At 39.3% G+C, this 18,031-nt stretch overlaps 1 protein-coding gene across 1 annotated transcript in view; it reads right to left on the bottom strand.

The window, feature by feature from the left end:
* The window catches only part of TG (thyroglobulin), a 142,909-nt gene that overhangs the window by 59,954 nt on the left and 64,924 nt on the right, over window positions 1-18,031 (bottom strand). Inside the window, exons 36-41 of the mRNA XM_088164187.1 lie at window positions 16,929-17,063; window positions 15,915-16,079; window positions 14,580-14,802; window positions 12,088-12,181; window positions 7,851-8,010; window positions 2,987-3,186 (exon numbers count right to left, since the gene is read on the bottom strand). Coding sequence (XP_088020313.1) covers window positions 2,987-3,186; window positions 7,851-8,010; window positions 12,088-12,181; window positions 14,580-14,802; window positions 15,915-16,079; window positions 16,929-17,063 — 977 coding nt within the window. The remainder of the gene's footprint in view (window positions 1-2,986; window positions 3,187-7,850; window positions 8,011-12,087; window positions 12,182-14,579; window positions 14,803-15,914; window positions 16,080-16,928; window positions 17,064-18,031) is intronic.

Here is an 18,031-nt window from a genome sequence, read left to right as displayed (position 1 = left end):
ATAAGATATTCTGATAGTGACAGGTCCAACAATCACAGACCAGTTCAGTGTGGAAAGGAACCCCAGGCATCCTCTGATCCAACCCCTCCCTGCTCACCAGGGCCACCTTGAGCCATTTGCCCAGGACCATGTCCAGATGGCTTTGGAATACCTCCAGAGATGGAGACTCCACAACTTTCCTGGGTGACCTATGCAGACACTGTCATCCTCACAGTAATGGCAGGATAAAGTGAAAAAAACTAATTAAATGTGCCATAAGGATGGCTGGATTTCACAGATGGTTATGGGGAAAATCTGTGAGGTTTTTACATTTTTACACTTAACTGAAATACTTTATTGGGGACATTTTGGAAAACACAAGATTGCAAGGGATGACAGCCTCAGGTGATTTTATATAAATCTGACATTACCTATGAAATGGTATCGGAAGCACAAAATTTGGGTAGGGATGTAGTAAAACTGGTGTAATGAATAAAAGTAATCAAAAGAGGTTGTTGGTTTGTTTGAAAGGGAATGAGACTGGTAAAGGAAGGGAACAAGGAGATGGGAAAAGAGGGAAGAAAGGGGATCTAAAGAGTTGCTAATTACCAGGATCAGGAATATTTAGGGTCCATGCCAGAGAGCCCTGCACCTGACTGCAGTAGAAGAGCAATAAACTTTCTCTTGCCACTGTTGTCTGATCTGTTCCCATGTCTTCCCCTGCACTGGGTGGAAGAAGGCTGGAAGCTGCCCTTGACACCAGGAATGCCTGGAGAGGACACCTAACACAGCTGCCTTCGGCAGCCTCCTGCAATCCATACCTCTGATCCAGTCATCTACATCGAAATTGCACTGGTAAATTAATTGAGTGATCAAAATATGAAGTCAAATGCCAGGCTAATGCTCTTAAACCATTTAAAACAAGATCATAATCACTGATATAACTTATTTCTAAGCATACCACCGATGATTAAATAAATAAATGAAATAAATAGATAATAAATAGATTAAATAAATTCTAAAATATCCCCATGATAGCTTTGCACTGATTTTGTACAGTCTGTTTTCAGATTTGTCCGAAACAAAAGCTATTATAGGGCAGACACAGGAAACTCAAAAGCATTTTGCTATTTCAGGTGCACATTTTCTAGTAAAGATACACCCCACTTCTCTGCATGCTCAGGAACAGCATGGTTTTATCATGCATAACAAATACAGAAACAACACTGACGTCTGCAGAAGATGTCTATTGCTTCATTGAGGGCTTTTCCTTCAGGAAAGGTATACCTGGTATATATTCTCAGTTTCAGGATTCTAGTCTGTGTGCACCTTCTTTTTAAAGTAAAATTAGAAGTACTCAATGATTTTGGTGTCTTCAAACAAAGGCAAGACACAACACTACAGGAGATGTGAGAGACCAAATTTAGCACCACTTAAAAAAAAAAAAGAGCAATTATATTTTTAAGCTACAAGCTACTGCTATTGTTGCTTGATTTTCATTTTGTCAGTGTATTTCACAAGAAAACTAAATCCAGTGTGAGGCTGTCAGGATAAGTAATGAACACTACTCTGAAATCTGAACTTAACACTATTCTGAACTCAGTGGAGATGCTGCTTTTGCCAAGACAGTTGCCTGCACAGTCCCAGGAAGAAAATTGATATAAGCACTAGAAAAGTGAGAAGAATTGCACCTATCTTCTCATTGCATTTGCCACTGTTTCCCATTATTCATTGTTCTGTAGGAGAAAGAACGAGTTTAAACTTTTTTTTTAAAAAAGAAAAGATATAATGCGAAAGTACTCTCCAGAAGAACAATAAGCAAAGTGATCCTTGCATTTCCCTTCCTTAAGTGGCTCAGCTGTTAAATTTCACTGTGTCCTGTCCACAGTGCTTTCACAGGGCCGCATCCTCAGCCACATCACTAAAGGGTTTGTGGCTTCAAATTAGAAAGAAACTGAGAGAAAAGGACTCTAGCAAATTAAATTCTATGCTAAGAGCTGACTAAAAATCTAGGAACTGTGTGAGGAATTATCTGATAATGACACAAAAACCCCAATTAATGAGCAGCAATATTCAAAAACTTTCCTTGCCTTCCCTACTGGAGCAATGCAATTAAAATAAACTTGTTTAGCCACGGGGATGCAAAAGACAAGTTATGTTTCCTGAAGCAAGGGCACAGTGAAGAACAATTAGATACTGAATTAAGATGCCATTATTTTCAAGACAACATTTTATTTAATTGGGCCCTCAGCTTCCTGAACCAAGAATTTTATCCCACTGTTTACTGTTCCAAGGCAACATTCCTAGCAGAGATCATTTTGTCCAAGTATCATTTCTGCTGGGTGTATAAACCTCCTCTAGTGATTAAACCTCATTTCAGAGCACACTGACTTTATCTGAGGCTGTGAAGATAAATGGCAGTATTGATGCTGACAAAACTGATCTCATAGTCCTGAGACTCAAAACAGGAAAGGTTGTAAGGATATAGATCACCTGGAGTGACTGAGAAAATGGTCTAAGCTGATGGGAAACAAGGCCATCTGTAAACCAATTTTTATTCTCTGAAACTTGGTTTTTCTTTTAAATGAAATCTGTCATATTATCCGATAAAAAGGCTGGATACTTTAACATGTGGGAGTTTGGCTCATCAGTTTCAGGGTCTAAAAGCTGCTGACCAACAATTGTATTTATGGAATGGAAACTAAGCTGTTGTACCTATAGGTTACGAAACAAGGTTATTTATATAATACACAAAAAACCACAGTGACGAAAACTGGATTCTTAATATGAGTAAATCAAACACCAAAGTGCATCTCTTGTACATCCTGGTGAAGCATCCAGCTCCTCGAGATAACAATCACAGGTGAGATGAAAAATAACTGCAGCAATAACAGCCCTGTCAAGGTATGGATGAAACAAAACCAGCACCCACACACTGCAGCATCCTCATCTCTGTAGCAGCATCCTTTCACAGTGCAGGAGATGCTGAAGCAGGAATGGAACTTACCATCAGGAGCAGCCTCCTGAACAGCTCTGTGGCTGCTGTGTCTGAGAGCAGGTGGATGCTGGTGGCGTCCGCGCCGCCGCGCTCGGCTCCCAGCGACACGCGGCCAGGGTCACCCCCAAAGCTGGCAATGTTCTCCTGCACCCACCTCAGAGCTGCCAGCTGGTCCCAAAGGCCAGCATTCCCACGGGCCTCGGCAGAGCCTGTGGGGGAAACAAAACACGGCTGAGAAGAGAACTATAAACATTGAAGGCTGGAGTAAATGTTGCATTTTTAGCAGCTCTTGCAGATGAAGCTTGACAAAACTGATACCAGAGTTTAAAAGTCTGGTCCCTTCCAAGGTGGTCACTTTACACAGTGACTTCATTTCAGTTTTTACCACTCCACAGCCCTGGGGGTGCTGCTTTGTCCCAGTGGTAGAAAAATAACACCTGAACTTCTAAGCTTCATTAGGGCACATCATGGCAGGAGACAAATCTAGGCTCAAGTATCCATAGATTTAGCCATAAGATTCTTTTTCTACATAAGTGGCTTGTTCTTAAAATGAATTAAAAACAAAGAAACAAAAAAAAAAATCTGTGTTTTTGCCAAGTTCTCAAGTTGGAAGGGATCTATAAGAATTACTGTTTCCCTGGATTACACCTGACTGTATATTCCCTTCCTACATACCTCTTACATTTGCCCTGCCTGACCAATCATTATAAATCACAACATTTTGAGTTTCTTTACACTCTTCTAGACATTATTTTAAAATTTATAATATTTCTGTGTATATTCTTTGAGATTGTCCCATGTCTATCCAATAGAAATCTGATATAAATATATATATTTCTAAATATAAAAACAAACAAATAATTAATCATGTGCTTCTCATGCCCAAGTATGAGCATCTCCTTTTCAACACCAGAAAGTCATAACCTGATACTTTGATTAATAAGAAACTAATGCTTAAAGCATCTAATGATGCAGCCATGTAGGTAAGCTTGATTTTATGTCAAAAAAAGCAGAAATAAGTAATTCCTCTATGGTTTGTAAAAAAGGAATAGAAAATGATTATTCACTGTCTACTTCTTTTTAATCCACAATGAGCCATTCATTTTCAAAGTTTTAAAATTCTTCATATTGAAAACTTGGAAAAAAACAAAAACCCACTGGATAAAACAGAAAAGCCATGAATAGAAAAGCAGCTAAACGATTTGTTTCTTCCATTGCCAAGACCAAATAGTACAAGCTAAAAATAAGGGAAGGTTCAGAAACTAGTGAATTAAAATCAAAAGAGATTGGAATAAAAAGATACCACTTTGTGGACAGGTCTTGGACAAAGAGCAATTAAAGTGTGCATCCTTTACACTGCTGTAGTGATTTACTGAAGTATCAAACACACCAGTTTACACAGCAGAATAAACATAGAGGAGAACAGATTAATGGTAACCTTGCAGGGCTTAGAGATGCCCACACTACAACAGCCATTGTTAGGAACAGCCTTTCAGTAGGCAGGCAAAAACTGAATGGCCGAAAAAATATGACCTGTAGCATTTGTTTTAGATGATCAGTCCAAGCCCCATCAGTGAAGCAATGGACGAAATATTTTCCCTACTTAGCTTTTTTGGTTTTGTGATTTGTTTTTTTGGGTGTTTTTAGTTTGTTCTGCACACGATGACCAGTTCCCAGAGTTCTCAATCCAGCAATAAACCCAATCTTTAAAAATGAAATCTCATTTTAGAGGCTTGCTCCATCCCCACTGACACCACTCCAAAGGAAGTGAAATCATAGAATCACTCAGGTTGGAAGAGACCCTTAAGATCATTGAGCCCAACTGTTAACCCTGTACTGCCAAGTTCACCACTCAACCATGTCCCCAAGTGCCACAGCTACATGCTTTTCAATTTTTCCAGGGATGGTGACTCCACCTCTGCCCTGGGCATCCTGTTCCAATGTTGTACAATCCCTTTGGTGAAGAAATATTTATATGCCGATCCATGTAAATGTTTTAGTCTCACAATCTGCCTTGCTTTCACTATACTAACCAATAAGACCTAAGAGGAAAATATAACCAGTTCCTTTTTCCCTGGCAAAAACCACAACTGAGTTATGAAATGCACCACACTGGAGAACAGATGCATGCAAGGACATTCACAGGAGTTAGACTGACAGAAACATATCTGCCAGTAATCTTTTCCACTGCCTTTTTGTAGGAAAAGATCACATTACTGAGGACCACAGGAAGCTGAAAAGGAACCAGAGTCCTTGTGTGCTTCCTTCTCTTATTACTAAACAGAAGAAGAACAATAGTTCTAAATTAAAGCATGAAAATCATTCTGATTTATACAACTTCATGGAATCTTAAAAGAATAAAACCTAGCAACATGACTGTCTTCTCCATACTCTTGCCATCCCTATCACTGCCAATTATCTGGATGCAAAGGAAGAAGTGAAGACACTAGTAAGAATGTGAATTACCTTTTGCAATATTAATGGGTGATAGCAAATTTAGTTAAACATCTTTTATGCTTAGAAGAAAGAGTGCTCTTTCACTTCATGCAAAAGCTCTGCCACTGAGAGACCAGAAGAACTGTAGAACTAACAAAAACTCCATCCACACAAAAGGAATTCTTCTGTTTTCACTACCCTTCGATTCTCTAAAAATCCATTTAACTCTTTCCTTTCTAGTTTTGTAATTTATAACAAGTCAACTTGAGAGGATTCAGCACTTTGCTTTGTTGGACAATCAAACTAATATTACTCACAAGTTCATAACTTTTATTCTAACTGTAGGGCCTTCTAAGAGTCCTGCTCTGAAGCCCTAAGGATGAACTCCTGCTCCCTTTGAAACTAAAAGTTCCAAAGGACCAGGTGCGGGATTCTGGAATGTTAATGGTTAATGACTTAACTAATTACCATTTGCTGTCACAGCACCAAGCCTGACAGAGTTCAAGGTGTGTTTGGACAACATTCTCAGGCATATGTTGGGATTCCTGGGGTGTCCTGTGCAGGGCCAGGAGCTGGACTTCAATGATTCTTGTGAATCCCTTTCCATTTAAGATATTTTGTGAGTCTAGGACTGCACAATTTTCCCAAATACACACGATGGACTTCCCGAAGAGGAAGAGGCCAGGAAAGACTGAACTTTTCCCTGACCACAGCTCCACAGTACAGAGGAGCAGGAGAAGGTTCCCAAAAAGTCCCTGCCTGTAATGAACTGCCTCTATATGAAGCTTTGCAGGAATGCCAACCAGGCACACCAAGCCCATGTATTGACATTTTGGGACATGCAGGCAGAACCCTGTGAAACAGAGACCAAATAATTTTCCTTATCCCTAAATTATGCATCATCATATAAATACTGCAGCATAATATTCAGCCCAATCATCATTTTCCACTTAGGATGAAACCAAGGTGAGTTTCCAGGGCTGAAGGAGGGTGGTGAGTAACATGTGGGCAGTGCTGTGTACTGGAAGCTCCCACAGCACATATCCACGCTGCATTTGGCTCCAGACAAAATGAAATGATGGTATCACTTTCATAAACATTGGGTTTGCACTGATGAAAACAGTTGGTTTTTTTTTCTCCAGATACACCCATAACCAAATTCTTATCTAAATAATTAAGAATCCATAGTGACAGCTCTCTATTTACAGAAATGAAACAAATGGAAAGAGAATGAAAGAGACTTTGCTCTGAGTGAGCTTTGAACAAAGCAGCAGAGAAGGGGAAAAAATAACCAACAACTGCAGCTATAACCTCAAACTAGGCAAAATCCACCCAACATCAGTAGCAGTGAACACTCAAAAGGATCATGAGGCGAAGTATGTAGGTCAGATATTTGCAAACATGGCAAATATGACATCCTAAAATTTAAAAATTTATTAAAATGCCCATTAAAGAGACCAAGGATTGCCACCAGACTCTGAAAGAGATAGAGCTGCACTTGCAGCTGTTGCATTTTCTCTCATTGGCTCTCTACCTTAAGTTCCCCTGCCCCAGGTAGAAGTGAAAGATGGTAGAAAGAAAAGTGTTCCCTACTTGCTTAAAAAGGCAAGGCTAAAAAAAGGCAAAATTAAAAAAAATATCCCTAAGACCAGATGGCACTACCCCGAAGATTTAGGGAAATTGGATGTGTGTTTTCATACCTCTTTACACATGACAAAATCAGTTTGTAATGGGAATTCGTACAATTTTTAATGGCAATTGGTATTAGGAGGCAATAGGAGAGCAAAAATCCTTTACACTGGAATATGGGGAAAGGTTGCAACACAGAACATGTAAATGTTCAGTCACGTCCAGGTCAGTACAGCCTCAGATTAAATGGGGCAAGTCCTTCAGAGAAGTCAGGCTGAGTTGTTAAGGAACCAAGCAATTACCTTTGTGCCACACTTTCCATCCTCCCACATCCTTCTTACCATGAACCTGCAGTTATCTGTCTCTGCCTCTTCCCCACTCTGACATGGGCACAAGAGAGCATCATCAAAATTTCATGGATGGAACAGGCTGGAAGTTGGAATCATTGAAAACTCTACCCACAATGGTAGGCCACTGGAATTAGTAGGAATTTTAGTACTAACCTATCTTCACATGTGCAAAACTCAATATCCAGAATCTCATTTGCAAGCACAAGTCTAACCAGTGTTTTGATACAGATACTGAGTTAGGTTTGTTGCTGCCCCTGTTCCCCCAACCTCTCCCCTTTCTCTTCAGATCAAGTCTCCACTACTTCTTGGTCATTCTTCTTCCACAATAATTAAAAAAAAAATAAATCTGTGAAAGATACAACTTACTCAAGTTAAAAAATAACTTGAAAAATTAAAAATCAGCAACAGAAGAGTTAGAGAATGCATAATTGTGTTTGCTCTGGGAATCCATGACTTACCAGTGCTCAGGAAGCCAAAGACACCGACCCGGTAGTTTGCCGTCACAACGATGATGTTACCAATGGCAGCCAGGTATGACCCATCCAGGGTTGTCTTTCCCTCCTCAGCATTGTAACTCCCTCCATTGTGGAAGAACAGCAACACTGACATGTTTTTGACCTGCCATAACAACGACCAGATTAATATTCCTGTTGCCAACTGCTTTGGTAGGTCATTGATGAGAACACAAGCAGCTTCCTCATGAACATTATCTAAGCCATTTATAGCTCTTTAAGAGTGACCATAAAGAGGGAACACCTGCCTATCTGTCTGCAATTGAATGGGTGTTGTCCACAATTGTCCACAAATTGTCTGCAATGACCTGTATATCATAAAGAGGGCACTATCTCCAGTATAAAGTAGATCTGACAGCCCCACCACATTCCACCAGCCAAAACCTCCTCTGGGCCAGCTCCTGCTGCCTTGGCCACTGAGCATGTGGCATGCTTATCTTTGCTAGAGCACATCTGCTTTACACAAAAATGCAGGAAAAGTTCAAACAAGTGGGAAGTAGGAGAAGGAAAAGGCCTGTTGGGTTGCTCCATCTTGAGTGAGACTAATTCATAGCTGTGCACAGCTGCTTCCTGCTCAAACACTGCCTAGTCTCAAAAATGTCACTTGATATTGATAACACTCCTCATCATTATATATTATATTATATTATATTATATTATATTATATTATATTATATTATATTATATTATATTATATTATATTATATTATATTATATTATATTATATTATATTATATTATATTATATTATATTATATTATATTATATTATATTATATTATATTATATTATATTATATTATATTATATTATCGATATGATATATATTATATTGATATTGATATATTATATCGATAATTCTCCTTCAGTCCTCATGGAAATTTCCTCCTACCAGACACATAGAGGGATCCTGCAGAGAGGACTTTGTCTCTGCAGAGGAGGGACTCACATCTCACAAGGTACAGAGGGACTCTGCCCCAAAGGAGCCCAACAGGATTCCTGGGATGGCAATGAGTCCCAATCTGTACCCATGTTAACACTCCTGGCAGAACCACCTGATTTTGCACAGAAACAGAAGCTTTTTCCCAAAGCAGCATCAGGTATGGATCCTCTCTGCACACACAGCAGGACTGCAGCCAGGCTGCTGCTGCATGGACAGGAAAAAGGCAGAACAGCCCCAAGACACCTCAGCACTCACCAGCAGATTACAGACACTCAAAAGAAACATCTTTCAGTGAACATGAGAGGGAAGGTTAGTTTGGCGTTTGGCTTTTTGCTTTTTTAAATTTTTTTCTTTCCTGTAGCAGCATCAAAGTACATCTGGGGTTGGTTTTCCTTTCACCTAGAGGGCAATGGGCTCTGTTGCTGTTATTTTCTGGATGGAGCTTAGCTAAACACAGCAGTCCCATCTGTTCTGGCAAGGAATGTCTCACAAATGGCTATATGGGAGAAGCAGCAAAGGGAGCAATGGCTGCAGCATTCTGTAAAATTACAGGTCAGCAGGCAAACTACCTCAAGGGCCCTTAATATGCACACAATTGTGTGCACTCCTCACGTATTTCTCTGATGAATCAGTTCAGGGGCTTCTTGTGAACATAACAATATTGCCAAGAAAACACAAGACGTTACAAGAACTGAGACAGTTAGTTTTTTGTCATGAACTTTTCTTGAATTGAAACTGCCTAACTTGCAGTGCCTCGTCCCTGGTTCCCATTTCTGCATTGCATGCAACACAGAGAGAGATGGGGGTGAAGAAAAAAATGAAATCATATGTTTTCACCTGGAAATTCATTCTGAAATACAACCACACCGAGTTGTGTCAGTTAAAATAGTATTAACAATTATATTGAGCCTGCTTCATCCCCTCAGCTCAGTATGGTTAAGCCTGAGACTCATACTAAGCATTTCCCACACATCCACAGTCTCCATAGCACCATACCTCCAGCTGCCCTGTAAATTGCATATTACATTATTCTGAGTGACTTTACACAATAAAAAGCTTAAGCTTCTTAAAAGGGCAATGATGGGCAGTAAAATTTGGAAATGGCAAACCAAAGCCATTTACAACAACTGCAATGGATATGGAGTAATTCAGGGGAACATTTAGCACTGGGACTATGCACAGTGCTGAGTGTATGGATGTAGAATTCCCATTTCTTTTTCTGCACCAAGCAATGGGAAGCCCCATCATGGTCTCATGGCTGCAGGGGCTTAGGTCCCATGTGCAAACCTTAATGGGGTAATGAAGTTCAGCAGCCACCAGGACGCTACAAGTCAGCTGGAAGTCTGAGAAGCTTCATAATATTCACAAGCATCTTCTCCATCACAGAATGACAGAATGGTTAACCTTGGAAGGGAACAGTTGGGGCCATCTGGTCCAACCTCCCTGCTCATCCTTCTGTAAAACACTTGATGAACTACTTGCCAGGGGTAGATCTAAACTCGACCAAGACAGGCAAGCTTCAGTCCTTTTACTGCTGTACAGTATTGCTGTGTAAAGAATTGAGTGCAATGGGGACAATGCACTAAGGATGAGAATGTGCAGGAAATGGAGTGGGAAGAGAGAGGGTTTCTATTCCTATTTAATGGAGATTTTTAAGTCTTGATCTTACAATTGAACCCTTTCTAAGTAAAGGCAAAGCACAGCTTTGCTGAGTTAATGTGACAGGTGGTGATGATTATAGGTGGAAAAAAGTCAGAAGTGCCAGTTTAACTGTGGTACATGTAGCTATAGAAACAAAATTATGTCATTCACCTTCCTCACTGCTGGGCACTTTGAGAGTCCTTTGGTGGCAGGCAGCAGTCCCTGCACTGTGTTTTTTTGAGGCTCAAAATGCTTCTGAATGACCTCTGCATTTGCTACTCTCTGGGAGATTTTATATTCCATGTTTGCTAGCTAATTTAACTTTCCACAGGCTGAATGTATATAACTATCTCTCTGCATATGAGTAAAAAATAGAGCTTGCCACAAAAAAGAGAGGAAAATGCAATGCCTTCTGTTCCCAGTTACTTCTGCAAAACCAGAAATTTTAGTTCTCTCCTGGACTAGACTTATGCATGTGAAACTGATTTTCTTGATTGGACCTAGTTCTACCTTACACAGCTACAAAAGACAGGAGAGATTCAGTTCACAGGACTGACAAGGAGAAGAGACAAGCCTATTTAGTCTGGTGGAAAATACAATGCTTTCAAATGAACTATCTTGAAAGCAGCTCTTAAGCATAGATGGCAAACTGCCTGGGACAGTGACCTGATGTTTTCAATATGTGACTGCACTCAAGGCAAAATGACAGCCTCATGCTGCAGGGAGAAGACAGGCTGCTGGTCTCTCTGATGATTTAAATGGGCCTGCAAGGGACTCTGTGCTGCTGTCAGATTACTAAACCAGCTCTTTCCAGACATGCAGTATGACAGACTCATAAATTTCTATTACAGCTACCATCACCTTCTGAAAATTGTCAGTACTGTGGAAAGAAAAAGTTCCTGTCTCTGGGCCCACTATTCAATGGGATTCACATGTTATTCAGCATCTTCATCCCCAGCCCTCCAGGGGCTGGCCAATCATTTTAGCTTGGCTTTAACTTGCAGCTTTCTTTTATATCTGTTTAGAATGAGAAAATCAAGAACTTTCAAATGAAAATTCCTTACTTTTACCAGCGGCCCAGTCATTTTTGAAACATCTATTTTTAAGCTCTGTGAGCTGGCCACAAATCTACCATTGCCTGTTACTCCCATTTCCCAACAGACCTCCCACAGGTGTCAACAGGGGAACAGGAAAGATGAGGCTGAAAAAATCCATCAGCAGCTCCCTGTCTGGTGGCAAATGTTGATGTATTGTATTGCATTATTGTCTCCTGCACAGATGGTCTGCTTGCAGGAACACTGCCATCTCTGTCCTTAATTTCTCCTTTGCTGTCACCTTCCTCTTGTGTTTTGTTTCCCTCTTTTTCTCTCTCTTATTTCGAGCTTTTTAGTATGCTGTTCTCCTAGCCACCCAACACTGCTCACACAAAGCCTGTAGGGAATACTCTTGCACCAGTAAAGACAACACAGTGCCTAATTTAACTTTCCAGGCTTTGTGAATAACCCAGGAAAAACAGCCATGCATGCCAATTAAAAGCACTTTGGAAAGAGACAATCTTCAGCTACAAAAAAAAAATCGATTTTAATGACACCTCTTACTTACAGTGGTGGCAGGAACAAAGATGTGCAGATACAGACAGTCTTCACTGACAGACGGTGATGGGGCCTCTCCATCTCCTGGCTGCCAACATGCTGCCCTAGAGACACAGATTGAGAAAGTTCCAATAAAAAAGGCTTGTACTCTTCTTCCACTGCTGCTACCTCCTTATATTTTGATGCATCAGGTTAATAAAATCTTTAAACCTGTAAATCTTGATCTCACTTAAAATTGTGCCCACCTATAAGTTAGCAACAGCCATGTGGGTTTGTATACATACACATAATGCATTGCATTTGTGTGCCTAGAACCCCTCCTTATTTTAAAAATCTTAAAGCTTGAAAATATGCTTTCAAAAAACCCATACTTCATGTAAACTACACAAAATTAGCACCAGCTGTAAAGGGAGCAGGACTGGGGCTTACAGGCACATTCTCCCCTACAAAATCCACTCTTACTGAAATGCTGGTTATTTATTTAAATTTCTAATAATCTGTGGGCTACCTACATTTTGATTTATTTCCTTGTGGTCTGTGAGCTACATTTCATTGTGTTTAATTTAATTTCTGATGGTTTGTGGGAAAACTTGGAAACTTCAAAATTTTAATGCATCTTTAAAATCTTTTTGTTCTAAGTATCATAGCAGACCATTAACAGTGTCAATTAATGTTAAAAGTACCCTTTCAATAAGAATTCAGCAGCCAACCACATAAAGAAAATTATTTTCTGGCCATCATTGGAATGAGATTTATCTGCTCAAGCATATCAAGCCTGAACCAGGTGGGTGATTTTTACTGTTCAGTGGTAACCTACTTTGAAGCCAGTTCCTTCTATTTCACAGTTTTATCCATACCACACAATGAGTTATGGAAAAAACTCACAATTTATGAATGAAGAAGCCAAAAGAGGCTTTGGAAAATATGGTAATAGCTGAGAGAATTATTTCTAAATTTTCATTTTTAACGTTGCTATAAAATTTTGTCCTAAAGGTGTGCAGAAATTATTAGAAAACTACAAGGAAAAGGACTAGACCTAATGGAATTCTACTTTTTTTTTTTTTCCCATAAGGGGGAAATTCCTAGGATGTTGATGTCACTCAACAACTTTCACACTGACACAGTGAAGCACATCATCTCCCAAACAAAGAAAACTGCCAAAGCCATTTTTGGTAGGAAAAAATACAAATTTTCCTACAATACAAGAAGCCTGCCAGGACAATAGGTATTACACTTTCAATCACAGGGCAGCAGGGATCATCACCTGTGATCATGGCTTTTTTTCTCCAGCTCCCAGGAGAAAGGCTGCCACCTGCTGAAGCAAGTCCACAGCTCTTCCAGGAGCTGAAGACTCCAATAGCTGGCTGGTGGTTTTGGTTGTGTTGGTTTGGGTTGGGTTTTTTAAGTTTTTAAAGTCTTTTATTAAATCCAAGCAAAACAAATATTTATTTTGTTTAATAATATTTCTTTTATATTAATTAATTAAATAAATAATTATTTTCCATCAATAATGGCACTGTGCTAATGTGAATTTTTTGTATATAAATGTTTAGCAACATCAATATAGAATATATAGAATCTTGAAAAAAAATCAACCGTTTCTCTACATAAAGTGAGATCTCTCCAATTCCCCAAGTGTAAACTCAAATAATTGGGGTTTTTTTAACCTTAAATTAATAATAGAAAATAATGGCAATATTTTTCGCTGGACTAAGCACGAACTGCAGATTCAAAAGACAGGAACAGATTGACAAAGGTCCCCAAATTCCCTTGAAAACCTCAGCCAGGCTGCTCATTGAAACCCCAGGTGTTCAAGGGCAGATCTCAGAGGCAGGTGTGTGTAACTAAGCCCCACAAGACACCTCGAGCTGTGTGTGCTAAACCAACACCACTGCACACCTGAGGGAACAAAAAGTCACATCCCACCAGGTCCCTGCAGGGCACCCGAGGCTGTGGCTTCACCCTCCACAGCTCAGGTGCATCCTGAAGGACAGGATCACCAAAGGCCAAATAGATTTTCAACTCCCCAAGTATTTGCCTTTTAAAAGGTTTTGGAGAGAAGAAATTGATTTTCTGGGCTCTTCAGCCTGATCTCTTGGACACCACTAGACAGAGAATTTCTATATGAGGCCCACAGCTTCTGGTTACACCAGTGCCCTTCTTGGATTAAATGTGTACAAATTTATGGCTCAGCAGGAGCAAAACATATTTGTATAAATATAATAAATGCCTGTATAAATACTATTCAGAATGAAAATGGACTGATAGCAGATGGTGTGGGAGTTCTGCAGAGATTCAAGACAATGGAGTGTACAGGAATTTGCCTTTTCTCTTGAGGTGCTTGCATGCTTTAACATAGAGACTGAGAAATTATTCCCTTTGCCGATCAAATTTCAGACCTGTATCCATCTATACACGAATATTGGTGTCACCACTGCAGCAGCTCCCACCTTGTCCCTGGCTGGACAAGCACTCCTGCAGGTGCCCAGGGGTGTTCCTTACCGAGCCACCGTGGCATTCCAGCTTTCCACCCCAGCAAAGGGCTCTGGGGGGCTGAAGCGCCTCTCCCCAAGGGGAGGGGCAGCATAAGGGATCCCCAGGAACTGGCTGATGTTCCTCCACTCCGAGCCAATGTGGATCACCTGGGATTTGCCCATCAGATATCCGTGGGATGGGATGTACACTCTTGGGGTTGAATCCGATTCAGAAATGGGCAGGAGTAAATCTATCAGAGGGGGAGCAGAGGAAAAATTATTTGTTTTTTCAAGTTAGGACCATTTCAGAAACTAAAATTAGTCCCATTTCCCATAGTCTTAAATTGTTAAGTGTCCACTTCTTTAAATGAAACATAGATAAATTTACTGTTTGCTGTTACTATTTTCCTATAAAATCGTTCATTAAAACACAGCTAAGTGACACCTCCTGCTATTTTTCCCCTTAAAAATGTATTTGATAGGCAGGAACAAAATTCAAAGTCACAGGACTAAAACCAAACATGTAATGAACAATAAACACACAAGTCTACTTTTATGTCTCAGTTTCTGATTTTATTTTACTTGGCAATGATAAACTGCTTTTTCTCTCGTTGAGTTTCAGTCTAGAAGGTTCTCAAGTGACTTCACAATTTCAGAATTTCAGTGAAAAAAAAATTTTATTCCCTTCTCCCCTACTGTCACCTGGGTTCTAATTACCTTTAATAAATAAAATTACCTTTAATAACATAAAAAGAAAGCAATCTCTTTAAAAATCAAGGGGAATAAACCCAATAAAACTTACACTTTCAAATAAATATGTAACCAAACAACAGAATTTTTACTTATCTACACTGTCTACACAACTTCTTTTTCTCTTTTAAGTAATATTCACTTCTTTAAAATATTATTTCATCCTGTTTAGGGTTATCTGGTTTTTTTTTGTTTTCTCTAGACATTGTCCTTAATACATTCAATTGACAGTGGCTTTTCAACACTCCTAGTGTTATTCTCCAAGCTCAAAAGGAAGAGCATATCAAAGCATCTTCTGCAGATGAAAAGCCAAGAGCTGGACTTGCATTACTGTTGTTGTTTGGTTTTACTAATCTGCACTTTCAAAATATCTTTCATAAATTAGACTTCCTCTGTTTTGCCTGCTTCAACAGCAGAGGGTAACACTACAATTTCATGCATTTTTAAAATAGTATTTGGGGACATTTTTCTCATCCTCTTGGCTGTAACTCCTCTGAAACAGCCATGGACAAGTGTCTAGGAGAATCCATATTGCTTTGGGAGGTGAGGAATTCCTCAGTTCTGCATTCACAAAATTGTGCACAATTCCTCCACAGCTTTAACGTGTTCTTACCTTGTCTCCTGTAGATATAGGCAGCAGGTTCTTTGAGTAAAACCCAGCAGCTGTGCCCTTGCAGGCTGTGTGTGCATATCTGTGTATCAGGGTAGAAAATGCACCTTATGGCTGAAGGCTGGAATTCCAGTGTAACCACTGTACATGACTGGTTTTTTGAGCAAGCTGTGAGGTGAAGCATGAAGAAAAGGAGCATGTAAAAATGTGTCTCAAAGTATTTTGCATGACATTGTTACACTATTTTTAAAAGAAAGGTTTTACAACAGGTGAAGCAACAAGGATATGATGTAATTCAGAGTAATGGGACATAAATGTCCTCAAATGCCCAGAACATTCTCCAAAGAGACAAAGGATCGAAGATTATATTGGCTTTAAAATTGAATAATGAAGCAAAAGAACTATTATCACAGGGTTTAAAAGGAGAAAAACATCATCTAGTGAAGTGCTGATAACCTCATCTGAATTCCAACACTCCCCAGTGAGTAAGTGGAAACTTTCCCTTATTTCTACCACTCTGTGGCATTGAGGATTTCCCAGTCATGTGAAATTAAAGGATTCTTTTCTGTCTAGTCAGGCTGTAGATTAAAGCAATTCTTTTTGCTATTACTACAGCTCAATCCTCCCAGCTCTCAGTTAAGCCTCTCTCACACATCACTGCCACAGGTTGTTTAGGTAATGGCAGGTGGGTTTAGAAAATGGCAGTGGCTCTTTAGAAAAACAAGACATCATTGCTTTAATTATTTACTATAATATTCTCCCAGCTGTACAATGCCTGGAGAAATAAGAGATCTCTGTGCCCAAGAGCTGTAAAATTACCTAATTACAACATTTTATATCTATTGCATCTTTCTTTAGCTAAACTACTTCGGAACCCCTCTCAGATTAGGAAACACTGGGATAGTTTTTATAAACAAGTAAAATCAGTGTATCTATGTCAGAAGTGGGAAAGCTGTTCTTGGTTTTCAGGCTCACAAGTCAGTATTTTCTGTAAAGCTGTGAATGACCATTTCTTACCAGATAGGCAAAAATCTCTGGCAGTGGAGAAGTCATTGGATATATCTCTGCTAACATGTACAACTTCAAAGTTGGAGATGGATGAATCCATGAGAACAGACGACACATTTAAGGGTTGCCATGCATCCATATACTCTGTAAAATGAATCATAAAAAAATAATATGACTAAAAGGAGCAGTAAAAATTTCAGAGAAAACTAATATAGAGTTAAAAGCATGGGGGAGTTTCTCAATGAAAAAGTGTCACCTTCCTTTCCATAAACTGAGAATAAATTAAATATTCAAAGGCTTTTGACTTTAAGGTCCAGAGGTCAGATATTAATTGGTTTACAAAGGTATTTAATAAGGAAATAGGCAAATCCACAGCAGCTTTATCCAGGTTTGGGGGTAAATCCAACTGATTTAAATAAAAGGTTTCTGAACAGCCCTAATTATATTAAAGGGCATGGGTTATAATGCTTGCACACAAGTTCTTGAACAGGTGCAGACACTAAATTATTGGAAAGTAAATGGAGGTTAATTTGATCATTTTAACTTGATTTGGTGGACAGAATTGTATTAAATTCTATGAACACTTTTAATGTCATGTAACTTCTACATAATGATTTCACAAATATGTGCATATGTATAAGTATAATCATGTGTATTACATATATGTATATTCCCATATATACATTTAACATCCATGCACTTGTGTGAGCGTGAGTATACACATATTTACTAACTCTAGTATTCCTCAAGAATTGTTCTTCTGTCTCAAACTATATTTAAAGAAAATACCACAAACATTCTTTTCTCATACACAAACAGACAAAAATATCTGAGAACTCTCAGTTTTGCACACAGAAGACAAAAAAAAGAAGGATTTGGACAGAACAGGCCTTTAATTATTTTAGATCCTTTCAGAAGTGCAATATGTCTTAAAAGCAAAAGGCCCTGCTGTGACCACTGAATCCTAAACAGCAGGTTGGTGTTGCCCTGTCCATGTAATTGTAGGGTGAGGACAGAGCAAAGTCAGCTGTTCCTTTGCTATTCCTAGTGAGCAGGAATGTCTTGCCCTTGAGTTCACTGACCCACACAGATGCAAAAGTCATGACCCGTCA

The sequence above is a fragment of the Sturnus vulgaris genome, chromosome 1, assembly GCF_052056855.1.
Source record: "Sturnus vulgaris isolate bStuVul1 chromosome 1, bStuVul1.hap1, whole genome shotgun sequence".
In the NCBI taxonomy this organism is placed as follows: Eukaryota; Metazoa; Chordata; class Aves; order Passeriformes; family Sturnidae; genus Sturnus; species Sturnus vulgaris.
The sequence above is the reverse complement of the archived record's forward strand: the minus strand, read 5'-3'. Positions and strand labels throughout refer to the sequence as shown.